Source organism: Schistocerca nitens, chromosome 11 (genome assembly GCF_023898315.1).
Source record: "Schistocerca nitens isolate TAMUIC-IGC-003100 chromosome 11, iqSchNite1.1, whole genome shotgun sequence".
In the NCBI taxonomy this organism is placed as follows: Eukaryota; Metazoa; Arthropoda; class Insecta; order Orthoptera; family Acrididae; genus Schistocerca; species Schistocerca nitens.
In genome coordinates this window covers 139,809,148-139,824,654 of record NC_064624.1, presented here as the reverse complement: position 1 = coordinate 139,824,654, position 15,507 = coordinate 139,809,148, and the positions used below count along the sequence as shown (strand labels likewise).

The 15,507-nt window shown below is 45.4% G+C and overlaps 1 protein-coding gene and 2 non-coding genes across 3 annotated transcripts in view; 1 reads left to right on the top strand and 2 right to left on the bottom strand.

The window, feature by feature from the left end:
- LOC126213518 (procollagen-lysine,2-oxoglutarate 5-dioxygenase) overlaps window positions 1–15,507 on the top strand; it is a 516,340-nt gene that overhangs the window by 280,767 nt on the left and 220,066 nt on the right. Inside the window, exon 10 of the mRNA XM_049941348.1 lies at window positions 4,806–4,931. Within this exon, the coding sequence (XP_049797305.1) occupies window positions 4,806–4,931 (126 nt within the window). The remainder of the gene's footprint in view (window positions 1–4,805; window positions 4,932–15,507) is intronic.
- On the bottom strand, window positions 13,215–13,289 carry Trnat-cgu (transfer RNA threonine (anticodon CGU)). Its single transcript has one exon. It is a non-coding gene; the product is annotated as a tRNA-Thr (tRNA).
- On the bottom strand, window positions 14,418–14,491 carry Trnap-cgg (transfer RNA proline (anticodon CGG)). Its single transcript has one exon. It is a non-coding gene; the product is annotated as a tRNA-Pro (tRNA).

Here is a 15,507-nt window from a genome sequence, read left to right as displayed (position 1 = left end):
TCAGAACATTATCTGTAACAAACCGAAGCACTGCAAAAAATATGCAAGATGGGTCACAAAAGGGTTGACGTGGCTACACAAGGAAACAGGGTTGAGAGTGTGCACAGAGCTAAATGAATGTTATGAAAGAGAAGAGGAGCACTTCCTCAACAAAATTTTAACTTGTGATGAAACTTGGGTTCAGTATTATGAGCCAGAATCAAAAAGACAAAGCACGGAGTGGAAGCACACCAACTCACTCGTCAAGAAAAAATTTAAAACCCAGGCTTCAGCAGGTAAAGTCATGTTGACCTTGATACAGCTGTATCCAATATCGAGAAACAGAAACATCACATGCAAAACTATAATTTCTATTTTCAGTACAAATGTGATGGATATGAACGTGGGCAGATCACCGGTGTCACTTTTGTTGATCTTAGTGCCGCATATGACACCATCAATTACAGGAAACTGTTAACAAAGATCTATGCCACCACAGAAGACTCCCACCTAACACAGTTTATGAGATGTCTGCTACAAAACTGACATTTCTTTGTTACTCTACAAAACAAGATGAGCCGATGGAGGACATAGAGGAATGGTATCCCTCAAGGAAGCATGCTAGCTTCACTGTAGTACACTATGTGATCAAAAGTATCAGGACACCCCCAAAAACATATGTTTTTCATATTAGGTGCATTGTGCTGCCACTTACTGCCAGGTACCCGAATCAGTGACCTCAGTAGTCATCAGACGTTGTGACAGAGCAGAATGGGGAGCTCTGCGGAAATCACGGACTTCGAATGAGGTCAGGTGACTGGGTGTCACTTGTGTCATATGTCTGTACGGAAGATTTCCACACTCCTAAACATCCGTAGGTCCGATGTTTCCAATGCGATAGTGAAGTGGAAACGTGAAGGGACACGTACAGCACAAAAGCGTACAGGCTGACCTCGTCTGCTGACTGACAGAGACCACCGACAGTTGAAGACGCACGCATCTATCCAGACTATCACACAGGAATTCCAAACTCCATCAGGATCCACTGCAAGTACTATAACAGTTAGGTGGGAGGTGAGAAAACTTGGATTTCACAGACGAGCAGCTGCATATAAGCCACACACCGTGCTGGGAAATGCCAAATGACGCCTCACTTGGTGTAAGGAGCATAAACATTGGACGATTGAACAGTGGAAAAATGCTGTGTGGAGTGACGAATCACGGTACACAATGTGGCGATCTGACGCCAGGGTGTGGGTATGGCGAATGCCCGGTGAACGTCATCTGCCAGTGTGTGTAGAGCCAACAGTAAAATATGGAGGCGGTGGTGTTATCGTGTAGTCGTGTTTTTCATGGAGGGGGCTTGCACCCCTTCTTGTTTTGCGTGGCACTATCACAGCACAGGCCTACATTAATGTTTTAAGCACCTTCTTGCTTCCCACTGTTGAAGAGCAATTCGGGAAGGCGATTGCACCTTTCAACACGATCGAGCACCTGTTCCAAATTCACGGCCTGTAGTGGAGTGGTTACATGACAATAACATCGCTGTAATTGACAGGCCTGCACAGAGTCGTGACCTGAATCCTATAGAACGCCTTTGGGATGTTTTGGAATGCCGACTTCGTGTCAGGCCTCACCAACCCACATCGATACCTCTCCTCAGTGCAGCATTCCGTGGAGAATGCGATGCCATTCCCCAAGAAACCTTCCAGCACCTGACTGAATGTATCCCTGCGAGAGCGGAAGGTGTCATCAAGGCTAAGGGTGGGCCAACATCATATTGAATTCCAGCATTACCGATGGAGCGTGCCACGAACTTGTAAGTCATTTTCAACCAGGTGTCCGGATACTTTTGATCGCATAGTGTACGTGCGTTCTCTTGCTGCCTTCATGATTATATTTTTTTATCCATCCAGTTACATCTTTTTGTCAAAAATGATTAATGAAATGGAAGGAAATTAGTCGGCAAAATTGTTATTGTGCTTAGCTTTTAATCCTCCCTACTTGTCACATTATTGTGCACTCTTTATGGCACAAGTGGTGGAGCTCACGACCGATAGAGAAGAAACTGAGCGGGACGATGGCTACAGGAAATCTTTAGAAGATGGTAATGTAAGCAGATTGTCTCACTTGCACTAGGGAAAGTGATCGGGAAGTTTCAGTTACTGTAACCCAGTGTGTAGCTTATGAGGCTGAAATCCGCATTTGCTGTGTGACTATATTTTACCACCCACCCTAATATTTGTTACAGTCTCCAGTCACTGTCACTTAGGATGTTTTTCTTACAGCATATTATGTGGCTGTGGGTGGTACACCATTTCTGGTAGGTGTGTCGTGGATAGTGCCCATTGATATGTGAACAAACAGGGCAAACGTGTTTGTGGTGTTGTCATGGGCGCATCTAAAGACTATAGAAACCTTTCTATTGTTGTATCTCCACATGAATGTATTTTGCTGCGCTGATTCCGTGTGACGAGCTCTTACGTACTCACCATTTCACTGCTGTAAATTACAGTGGCAGTGCAGAGTCAAACAACTTCGTGGTACCAGTTTCACACCGTGTACAGCACTACAAAGCGACCGGTGAGCTCTTTTAAAACTCTGTTGTAATTGAGGGACCGCATACTGCTCGATCATTTCAAGGTAATTGGTGCCACGAACAGTCTCCGCCACAAAAAAGATGAGCTGATAATGTTATACCGATGCCTGAAAGCTGGCTGGGTCTCTACGACACTCAAAATATGACACATTAAGCCTGATTTGTTGTTGTGGTTTAACGACCATTTTCACTTAACAGTCGAGATACACTCAGCATGCTGCCTTGTACACTCAGCTACGTACAGTGTGTTTCTCACATCTGATGTTTGTACTATGAACTACAAGCCGTTGGCTTGCCTCCTGGAGCATGGTCACTAACTGTTAACTCCCATCACTTTAATGTATGTTACGCTACTGCCCATTAAAATTGCTACACCAAGAAGAAATGCATATGATAAATGGGTATTCATTGGACAAATATATTATACTATAACTGACATGTGATTACATTTTCACGCAATTTGGGTGCATAGATCCTGAGAAATCAGTACCCAGAACAACCACCTCTGGCCACCATTGACCAGACGTTTTCAATTGGTGAGAAATCTGGAGAATGTGCTGGCCAGAGCAGCAGTCGAACATTTTCTGTATCCAGAAAGGCCCGTACAGGACTTGCAACATGTGGTCGTCTATTATCCTGCTGAAATGTAGGGTTTCGCAGGAATCGAATGAAGGGTAGAGCCACGGGTCGTAACACATCTGAGATGTGACGTCCACTGTTCAAAGTGCCGTCAATGCGAACAAGACATGACCGAGACGTGTAACCGATGGCACCCCATACCATCACGCCGGGTGATACGCCAGTATGGCGATGACAAATACACGCTTCCAGTGTGTGTTCACCGCGATGTCACCAAACGCGGATGCGACCATGGTGGTGCTATAAACAGAACCTGGATTCATCAGGAAAAATGACATTTTGACATTCGTGCACCCAGGTTCGTCGTCGAGTACACCATCGCAGGCGCTCCTGTCTGTGATGCAGCGTCACCGCAGCCACGGTCTCCGAGCTGATAGTCCACACTGCTGCAAACGTCGTTGAACTGTTCGTGCAGATGGTTGTTGTCTTGCGAACATCCCCATCTGTTGACTCGGGGATCAAGACGTGGCTGCACGATCCGTTACAGCCGTGCGGATAAGATGCCTGTCATCTCGACTGCTAGTGATACGAGGCCGTTGGGGACCAGCACGGCGTTCCATATTACCCTCCTGAACCCACCGATCCATATTCTGCTAACAGTCATTGGATCTCGACCAACACGAGCAGCAATGTCCCGATATGGTAAACTGCAGTCGCGATAGGCTACAATCCGACCTTTATCAAAGTCGGAGACGTGATGGTACGCATTTCTTCTCCTTACACAAGGCATCACAACAATGTTTCACCTGGCAATGCCGGTCAGCTGCTGTTTGCGTATGAGAAATCGGTTGGAAACTTTCCTTGTGTCAGCACGTTGTATGTGTCACCACCTGCGCCAACCTTGTGTGAATGTTCTGAAAAGCTAATCTTTTGCATATCACAGCATCCTCTTCCTGTCAGTTAATTTTCACGTCTGTAGCACGTCATCTTCATGGTGTAGCAATTTAAAGGCCAGTAGTGTATATATAGACACGGACACACACACACACACACACACACACACACACACAAACACACACACACACACACACAGAGGACTTTAACAAAGTCATACTTTTCTGACATCTCAAATGGATCGTCTTGCACATTCCTAGTGTCCCCCCACTTGACAAACAGAGAAAAAAAAGTTCAGGTTTTTCAGCTTAGGGGTAACTAGGTCTTCAGCTAACCCTTTCCTGTTTCTGAGTACTGTATAGTATTTCCACTATGCACGATATTGTAAGGCGCAGTGTGCGGTGACAGAGGAGGTCGTGAACGTAACACACGATGATGTGTGTGTTTGTTTGCTATCTGTGTTTGTGAAAAATGATACCATCTGTGGTTTTTTGTTGTAATAAAAGCATGACAGAGTACCTTTATACAGGCGATAGATGTAAGACGACAATGGAATTTGTTGACAAATCTGAAAAGTGGCGCACACAGTCCTACATCGCTCATCTTTTTTTAGTGTAGTCTATGTGGTCTAGGGGCTATGTCGCTCATCTTCAAGATCATCCTTGCCAGTATAATGAAGTACAGTTGTAGAATTAAAATGGGAGCACCATTGTGTCGAGAATTAGTGCACAGACACGGTTTGTCTGTCTTGCAGGACAGTGACTGCTCCACTGCTGGTACGGCCGTACAAGACGTGGTCCAACTTCTGGGGCGCCCTCACCTCGGACGGCTTCTACGCTCGCTCCACAGACTACATGGACATCATCAACAACGACAGGCGGTGAGTACCGCAGAAGCGTGCCTATAGTGGGTGGCAGTTGTACGCCTACGTGCCACATTTAACTGCAATGGTGGAATTATTGCTGAGCTGAACGTGGGTTCTTGTCAAAGTTCTGTACATATTTAACACTTTCTTGGCTGTGCTTCACAAAATGTTTATTGTATGAAAATGAAATTTTCAGAGAGACAGAATGTCTGTGCAGTAGTACATCTACACCTACATCTACATTTATACTCCGCAAGCCAACCAACGGTGTGTGGCGGAGGGCACTTTACCTGCCACTGTCATTACCTCCCTTTTCTGTTCCAGTCGCGTACGGTTCGCGGGAAGAACGACTGCCGGAAAGCATCCGTGCGCGCTCGAATCTCTCTAATTTTACATTTGTGATCTCCTCGGGAGGTATAAGTAGGGGGAAGCAATATATTCGATACCTCATCCAGAAACGCACCCTCTCGAAACCTGGACAGCAAGCTACCCCCCATGCAGAGCGCCTTTCTTGCAGATTCTGCCACTCGAGCTTGCCAAACATCTCTGTAACGCTATCACGCTTACCAAATAATCCTGTGACGAAACGCGCCGCTCTTCTTTGGATCTTCTCTATCTCCTCCGTCATCCCGATCTGGTAAGGATCCCACACTGATGAGCAATACTCAAGTATAGGTCGAACTAGTGTTTTGTAAGCCACCTCCTTTGTTGATGGACCACTTTTTCTACGGACTCTCCCAATGAATCTCAACGTGGCACCCGCCTTACCAACAATTAATCTTATATGATCATTCCACTTCAGATCGTTCCGCACGCATAATCCCAGATATTTTACAGAAGTAACTGCTACCAGTGTTTGTTCCGCTATCATATAATCGTACAATAAACGATCCTTCTTTCAATGTATTTGCAATACATTACATTTGTCTATGTTAAAGGTCAGTTGCCACTCCCTGCACCAAGTGCCTATCCGCTCCAGATCTTCCTGCATTTCGCTGCAATATTCTAATGCTGCAACTTCTCTGTATACTACAGCATCATCCGCGAAAAGCCGCACGGAACTTCCGACACTATCTACTATGTAATTTATATATATTGTGAAAAGCAATGCTGCCATAACACTCCCCTGTGGCACGCCAGGGATTACTTTAATGTCTGTAGACGTCTCTCCATTGATAACAACATGCTGTGTTCTGTTTGCTAAAAACTCTTCAATCCAGCCACACAGCTGGTCTGATGTTCTGTAGGCTCTTACTTTGTTAATCAGGCGACAGTGCGGAACTGTATCGAACGCCTTCCAGAAGTCAAGGAAAATAGCATCTACCTGCGTGCCTGTATCTAATATTTTCTGGGTCTCATGAACAAATAAAGCGAGTTGGGTCTCACGTGATCGCTGTTACCGGAACCCATGTTGATTCTGGGTTTCCAAAAACGTCATGATACGTGAGCAAAAAACATGCTCTAAAATTTTAAAGAAGGTTGTATACCTGGAAGAATCCTGGAGATACTAAAAGGTATCAGATAGATTATATAATGGTGAGACAGAGATTTAGGAACCAGGTTTTAAATTGTAAGACATTTCCAGGGGCAGATGTGGACTCTGACCACGATCTATTGGTTATGAACTGCAGATTGAAACTGAAGAAACTGCAAAAATGTGGGAATTTAAGGAGTTGGGACCTGGATAAACTGAAAGAACCAGAGGTTGTAGAAAGTTTCAGGGAGAGCATAAGGGAACAATTGACAGGAATGGGGGAAAGAAATACAGTAGAAGAAGAATGGGTAGCTCTGAGGGATGAAGTAGTGCTGGCAGCAGAGGATCAAGTAGGTAAAAAGACAAGGGCTAACAGAAATCCTTGGGTAACAGAAGAAATATTGAATTTAATTGATGAAAGGAGAAAATATAAAAATGCAGTAAATGAAGCAGGCAAAAGGGAATACAAACGTCCCAAAAATGAGATCGACAGGAAGTGCAAAATGGCTAAGCAGGGATGGCTAGAGGACAAATGTAAGGATGTAGAGGCTTGTCTCACTAGGGGTAAGATAGATACAGCCTACAGGAAAATTAAAGAGACCTTTGGAGAGAAAAGAACCACTTGTACGAATATCAAGAGCTCAGATGGAAACCCAGTTCTAAGCAAAGAATGGAAGGCAGAAAGGTGGAAGGAGTATATAGAGGGTTTATACAAGGGCGATGTACTTGAGGACAATATTATGGAAATGGAAGAGGATGTAGATGAAGACGAAATGGGAGATAAGATACTGCGTGAAGAGTTTGACAGAGCACTGAAAGACCTGAGTCGAAACAAGGCCCCGGGAGTAGACAACATTCCATTAGAACTACTGATAGCCTTGGGAGAGCCAGTCCTGACAAAACTCTACCATCTGGTGAGCAAGATGTATGAGACAGGCGAAATACCCACAGACTTCAAGAAGAATATAATAATTCCAATCCCAAAGAAAGCAGGTGTTGACAGATGTGAAAATTACCGAACTATCAGTTTAATAAGTCACAGCTGCAAAATACTAACGTGAATTCTTTACAGACGAATGGAAAAACTGGTAGAAGCGGACCTCGGGGAAGATCAGTTTGGATTCCGTAGAAATGTTGGAACACGTGAGGCAATACTAACCTTACGACTTATCTTAGAAGAAAGATTAAGAAAAGGCAAACCTACGTTTCTAGCATTTGTAGACTTAGAGAAAGCTTTTGACAACGTTAACTGGAATACTCTCTTTCACATTCTGAAGGTGGCAGGGGTAAAATACAGGGAGCGAAAGGCTATTTACAATTTGTACAGAAACCAGATGGCAGTTATAAGAGTCGAGGGGCATGAAAGGGAAGTAGTGGTTGGGAAAGGAGTGAGACAGGGTTGTAGCCTATCCCCGATGTTATTCAATCTGTATATTGAGCAAGCAGTAAAGGAAACAAAAGAGAAATTCGGAGTAGGTATTAAAATTCATGGAGAAGAACTAAAAACTTTGAGGTTCGCCGATGACATTGTAATTCTGTCAGACACAGCAAAGGACTTGGAAGAGCAGTTGAACGGAATGGACAGTGTCTTGAAAGGAGGATATAAGATGAACATCAACAAAAGCAAAACGAGGATAATGGAATGTAGTCAAATTAAATCGGGTGATGCTGAGGGGATTAGATTAGGAAATGAGACACTTAAAGTAGTAAAGGAGTTTTGCTATTTAGGGAGTAAAATAACTGATGATGGTCGAAGTAGAGAGGATATAAAATGTAGACTGGCAATGGCAAGGAAATCGTTTCTGAAGAAGAGAAATTTGTTAACATCGAGTATAGATTTAAGTGTCAGGAAGTCGTTTCTGAAAGTATTTGTATGGAGTGTAGCCATGTATGGAAGTGAAACATGGACGATAACCAGTTTGGACAAGAAGAGAATAGAAGCTTTTGAAATGTGGTGCTACAGAAGAATGCTGAAGATAAGGTGGGTAGATCACGTAACTAATGAGGAGGTACTGAATAGGATTGGGGAGAAGAGAAGTTTGTGGCACAACTTGAGTAGAAGAAGGGATCGGTTGGTAGGACATGTTTTGAAGCATCAAGGGATCACAAATTTAGCATTGGAGGGCACTGTGGAGGGTAAAAATCGTAGAGGGAGACGAAGAGATGAATACACTAAGCAGATTCTGAAGGATGTAGGTTGCAGTAGGTACTGGGAGATGAAGAAGCTTGCACAGGATAGAGTAGCATGGAGAGCTGCATCAAACCAGTCTCTGGACTGAAGACCACAACAACAACAACAACAACAAAATTTTACAACAGATCGATGTCAGAGATATAGGGTCTATAGTTTTGCGCATCTGCTCGACGACCCTTCTTGAAAACTGACACTACCTGTGCTCTTTTCCAATCATTTGGAACCTTCCGTTCCTCTAGAGATTTGCGGTACACGGCTGTTAGAAGGGGGGCAAGTTCTTTCGCGTACTCTGTGTAGAATCGAATTGGTATCGCGTCAGGTCCAGTGGACTTTGCTCTGTTGACCTTGGGTAACTTGCAGGAGGTAAAATTCTTTGAGGAGCTGTCACAAAAATAACGTTATGTAATTAATTTTTGTAATTTCTCCATCGTTGTTGATGCTGGCATCTCAGAGGAACGCAGTCGCAATGTACTGGGGAATTATGAAGTCCAGGAATCATTAAAAACAAAGTGTGATGCCTCCCCCCTGGTCCAGAATGTTTGTTAATGTATAGTGTATGCAGAATTCCACGGCCATTAGATGCGCAAATGGCAGAGCATGCATGCGGAGTGTGGTATTGGTGGGGGCTGCAGGCAGGCACTGTAGGGGAAATGCCGAGTGCTGGAGGGGAGCTGCTGTTCTAAATTGAAGCTTAGACTCACATTTTTTGTAAATGTTAAGTGGGGACCCTTCACGCCCGCATTTGCATGGTGATCTGTCACCTCTGCTTTTGCTAGTAACCAAAAAGAATTCTGCCAAAAATGCACAGATTTATTTTTGCCTGGCTCGTTAACTATTTTTTTTTTTTTTTCAGAGAAGGGGGCGAATTTTGAGTGAAACTTACACATTGCTGTTGTTGCCATTTTAAAATTTGCTGCTTTTACCAAAACTCGGCAAAGTTCACACAGTCTCAATTTGGAAATTTGTGGTAAGCCCTTATGGGACCTAACTGCTGAGGTCATTGGACTCACAACCCGTCCTCACAGCTTCAATTCTGCCAGTACCTCATCTCCTACCTTCCAAACTTCATAGCAGCTCTTCTGCACACAGTTTTAATCTGCCAGGAAGTTTCATATCATCGCAGACTCCGCTGCAGAGTGAAATTCTCATTCTGGAAACGTCCCCCAGGCTGTGGCTGAGCTATATCTCCGCAATATCCTTTCTTCCAAGAGTACTAGTTCTGCAAGGATCGCAGAAGAGCTGCTGTGAAGTTCGGAAGGTACGAGACGAGGTAGTGGCGGACGTAAAGCTGTGAGGGCAGGTCGTGAGTCGTGCTTGGCTAGCTCAGTCGGTAGAGCACTTGCTCACGAAAGGCAAAGGTCCCGAGTTCGAGTATCGGTTCGGCAGTCAGTTTTAAATCGGCCAGGAAGTTGCGAGATGTTGCCACATTACCAAATAGGGCATATTGCGGCCGCTGACCCGACACTACTCTAAGGGCGACTACGGTCACTGGATTTGCCGTCTTGTGATATTTTCTAGTGGAGTTACTTTGAGGTTAGGGTTTATGTACCACCTGTACCACACAACCTCGAAGACTTGTGACACCACAGCAGTTGTTCTTACCATCACTATTGACGTGCTGGGTGAGGAACAGGAAGGTTCGTACTACTGATCAGACATGTGTAGTGTAACAAAAGCATAGACGTGTGGTACAGTTCACACAGAATATGGTGGCCAATGCACAGTGACCAATTTTCATGCAAAGCAGTGGGCGAGTTCATTCATTTGTTCAGAAGGGGAGGCCGGCAGTGTCTGAAACCTTTTGGTCATTTGGCAATAACAGAATCAATGCGCATGCCCTGCAATCTTTCTCAAACAATTTTACAGGAAGTATTTAGTAAAACAAAATTCATATTTTCTTTAATTGTAACTTTATGTCAGGTTCATTATGATGTGCCCATCATTGCATTAATGGTCACAGTTATTGTCATAGCTACACGGAAGTAAGACACAGCACTAAATTCGAAAAAGTTTGCAATGAAGTGCAAGGGTTGCTATGATTTTGTATTTGGTGCATACTACATAATATGTTGCTGTGTATGAAATTTAGCTAGGATATTTAATTTTTCTTTAGAGTTGGTCAGAGGTCCCTATCTGTCACCAATCTCAAGAAAATCGATCTGACTTAGATCACTCATTTGCGATCACACCGCACCAGTGGTGAAGCCAGAGTGAAGTATCGACAATATTCCTCATATTTCATATACGGCTTGAGATGTCGAAAAGAGATTTTGGCAAATGATAGCACATAAAGAGGAGGTTATTTTACCACACCGTTATAATGTAAAATTTCATTATCTACAGTGCTATTTCACTAACTACAGACTTTTTCGGTGGAAGGATGTAACTTTTAAGGGCCATTGGTAGCTGGTGAGATGAGAAATGCTTTGGATTTTGGAACAACATAAGTGTAGTCATTACACATTTATTTTGTAGCATGGACGTGCTTTTTCATAAGATGCTGACCTTACGTTTCCTCAGTTCCTCACTTAATAAACCACTTTTTCAGAATTGTTTTGAAACTGTGCCTGCACAACATGTTAGTGAGGTGAGACTGTTCAGTCTGCACGGGGTAGCCACGCCATCTGAGGCGCCTAGTCACGGACCGCGTGGCTGCCCCGTCGGAGGTTCGAGTCCTCCCTCGGCTGTCGGTGTGTGCGTGTTGTCCTTAGCGTAAGTTAGTTTAAGTTAGGTTAAGTAATGCATTAGCTTAGGGACGTACTTGGGTAGCTCAGTCGGTAGAGCACTTGCCGGCGAAAGGCAAAGGTCCCGAGTTCGAGTCTCGGTCCAGCACACAGTTTTTAATCTGCCAGGAAGTTTCATATCAGCTCACACTCTGCTGTAGAGTGAAAATCTCATTATGGCAACATCTCATTCGAGAAATCTTGTCCACCATTGTGAGAATGTAGAGAGGCACCATATTTCTGAAAGATGGAAACCTTGCTGTCAGTATAAGGTTGTAGCACGAGCAACAGTTGCAGCATCTTGAGACATGTGGGTTGGATAAAAATTTGGAAACACCGTGAGAAATCTGTGCTTGATGTTCAATACAGGTGGTAGGCAAGTCTGCAGGACGCGCTGCCCCGTTCGACCTCGAACAGCACCTATGCAATATCCTCAGCACGTTCCAGGTATGAATGCTGGTCGGAACAATGTTCTGTGTGGTTGTGGGTGCATTATGTTGGAGCTAAGTGAATTCAAATGTAGTTCAATTGTTGGTTCTCGTATCGTGGGTGCTTCTCTAACCAAGGTAGTGGAACTGTTTAGTGTTTTGAGAAGCACCATATCAGAGATTTACCATGTTCTGGGAAAGTGCAGAACATAGTCTGTTAACTCACAATGTGGACGAAAGTGTGCGTTGAGTGATCACAATGGACGGTCATTGCAGAGGACTGTGACAAAAAATAAAAGGGCGACAGCCGCGAAACTCATTGCAGAACTGAATGTAGCTCTCACGAACTCTGTCAGCACCAAAACAACGCGAAGCTAGCTCCACAAGCAGGGAACTGCAGAACGAGGTCGAAAATCAAAAATTATGCAAATGGCTGAAACAGGAAAATGTGTTTCCAAAGCCATAAAACCTGGAGTATCTACCAACGGAAGATAGTTATTTGGTTGGACGAGTCCTGCTTCACACTGTTTCCAACTTTTGGCCAAGTTTACGTCCCCGAGAGTGAAACGTGGCAGGGGTTTGGTGATGGTAAGGGCAGACATATTCTGGTATTCCACAGGCCCCTGGTTACTATGCAAGGCCGCATTACTGCCAAGGTTTATGTGACCATTTTGGCTGATCAGGTCCGTTACATGCTACAGTATTTGTCCCACAATGGTGATGCTGTGTTCCCAGAAAACACGGCCTATGTCAACACACCTCGCATTTTCCGCAACTGGTTTTGTGAGCTTGAGGATGGATCGTAGCATCTCCTCTTTCCGCTACAGCCACTAGGTCTCACCATTACTGAACCTTTGTAGTCTATTTTGGAGAGAAACGTGTGTGATCAGTGTCCACCTCGATAACATTACTTCAGCTTGCCACTGTTTTGCAGGAAGAGTGGTACATGAAAACCGTACAGGATCTGTATTTATCCAATTGGAGATGACGGGAAGGTGTTTTTTGGATGCCAACGGTTTTCCTACACTGTATTATTCACATTGGAGTATTGTGTTTGTGGTGTTTTAATGTTTTTATCCACCCCTGTAGTTCACTCAGCGAAGAAGAAGGATACGTAAGCTGTCTTATTGGACAGCTCATATACCACGTTAACTTAGCCAGAATCCTGGATGCATTTGATTGATGCGTGTGGATTCGGTGTCTCCCATATATGTGTCATTTTAATTCATCTACATCTATGAGATTTTAGAGTGAGATTTTCACTCTGCAGCGGAGTGTGTGCTGATATGAAACTTCCTGGCAGATTAAAACTGTGTGCCGGACGGAGACTCGAACTCGGGACCTTTGCCTTTCGCGGGCAAGCGCTCTACCAACTGAGCTACCCAAGCACGACTCACGCCCCGTCCTCACAGCTTTTACCTTCGTCTCCTACCTTCCAAACTTTACAGAAGCTGAAACTTCCTGGCAGATTAAAACTGTGTGCCCGACCGAGACTCGAACTCGGGACCTTTGCCTTACGCGGGCAAGTGCTCTACCAACTGAGCTACCGAAGCACGACTCACGCCCGGTACTCACAGCTTTACTTCTGCCAGTACCTCGTCTCCTACCTTCCAAACTTTACAGAAGCTCTCCTGCGAACCTTGCAGAACTAGCACTCCTGAAAGAAAGGATATTGCGGAGACATGGCTTAGCCACAGCCTGGGGGATGTTTCCAGAATGAGATTTTCACTCTGCAGCGGAGTGTGCGCTGATATGAAACTTCCTGGCAGATTAAAACTGTGTGCCCGACTGAGACTCGAACTCGGGACCTTTGCCTTCCGCGGGCAAGTGCTCTACCACTGAGCTACCGAAGCACGACTCACGCCCGGTACTCACAGCTTTACTTCTGCCAGTACCTCGTCTCCTACCTTCCAAACTTTACAGAAGCTCTCCTGCGAACCTTGCAGAACTAGCACTCCTGAAAGAAAGGATATTGCGGAGACATGGCTTAGCCACAGCCTGGGGGATGTTTCCAGAATGAGATTTTCACTCTGCAGCGGAGTGTGCGCTGATATGAAACTTCCTGGCAGATTAAAACTGTGTGCCCGACCGAGACTCGAACTCGGGACCTTTGCCTTTCGCGGGCAAGTGCTCTACCAACTGAGCTACCGAAGCACGACTCACGCCCGGTACTCACAGCTTTACTTCTGCCAGTACCTCGTCTCCTACCTTCCAAACTTTACAGAAGCTCTCCTGCGAACCTTGCAGAACTAGCACTCCTGAAAGAAAGGATATTGCGGAGACATGGCTTAGCCACAGCCTGGGGGATGTTTCCAGAATGAGATTTTCACTCTGCAGCGGAGTGTGCGCTGATATGAAACTTCCTGGCAGATTAAAACTGTGTGCCCGACCGAGACTCGAACTCGGGACCTTTGCCTTTCGCGGGCAAGTGCTCTACCAACTGAGCTACCCAAGCACGACTCACGCCCGGTACTCACAGCTTTACTTCTGCCAGTACCTCGTCTCCTACCTTCCAAACTTTACAGAAGCTCTCCTGCGAACCTTGCAGAACTAGCACTCCTGAAAGAAAGGATATTGCGGAGACATGGCTTAGCCACAGCCTGGGGGATGTTTCCAGAATGAGATTTTCACTCTGCAGCGGAGTGTGCGCTGATATGAAACTTCCTGGCAGATTAAAACTGTGTGCCCGACCGAGACTCGAACTCGGGACCTTTGCCTTCCGCGGGCAAGTGCTCTACCACTGAGCTACCGAAGCACGACTCACGCCCGGTACTCACAGCTTTACTTCTGCCAGTACCTCGTCTCCTACCTTCCAAACTTTACAGAAGCTCTCCTGCGAACCTTGCAGAACTAGCACTCCTGAAAGAAAGGATATTGCGGAGACATGGCTTAGCCACAGCCTGGGGGATGTTTCCAGAATGAGATTTTCACTCTGCAGCGGAGTGTGCGCTGATATGAAACTTCCTGGCAGATTAAAACTATGTGCCGGACCGAGACTCGAACTCGGGACCTTCGCCTTTCGCGGGCAAGTGCTCTACCAACTGAGCTACCCAAGCACTAGCTCGCGAAAGGCAAAGCTCCCGAGTTCGAGTCTCGGTCCGGCACACAGTTTTAATCTGCCAGGAAGTTTCAGTTTCATCTGTGAGATTTATTCAAATGGAACCTGGTCAGTGCGTCTACCTTTGCCTTACACATAAGGTGGCACCACGTAACTGCGGGTATGGTGGCGCCATCTGTTGGTAGAGAGACTGACATTTGATGTTGCAAAACGCCAGTGTGGTTTCACGCCGAAGAGAAGGTGGTCACACAAGTTATCGTCCACTACCAGACGTGCAGACGAGTAAGCAGCAACAGTGAGGAGTGATTCGATTTTTGGCGGCGGAGGGAGTTGGAGGCCGTGAAATGTATCGACGGATGAAGGCTGTGTACAGCGAGTACAGTCTGAGTCGTTCAAGTGTTGTGGAACGGCACAAACGATTCCTCGAGGGGTGCGAGTCACTGGAAGATGATGCTCGTCCTGGGCAGGCTCATCGTGTCGTCACACCGGAAATGGTTGCGGAACCGAATGCTTTAGTCTCGGACAACCACAGAATCACTGTGGACGAGGTCCGTCGATTACTGACAAGGGAACCTCCCCATCGCACCCCCCTCAGATTTAGCTATAACTTGGCACAGTGGATAGGCCTTGAAAAACTGAACACAGATCAATCGAGAAAACAGGAAGAAATTGTGCGGAACTATGAAAAAAATAAGTAAAATATACAAACTGAGT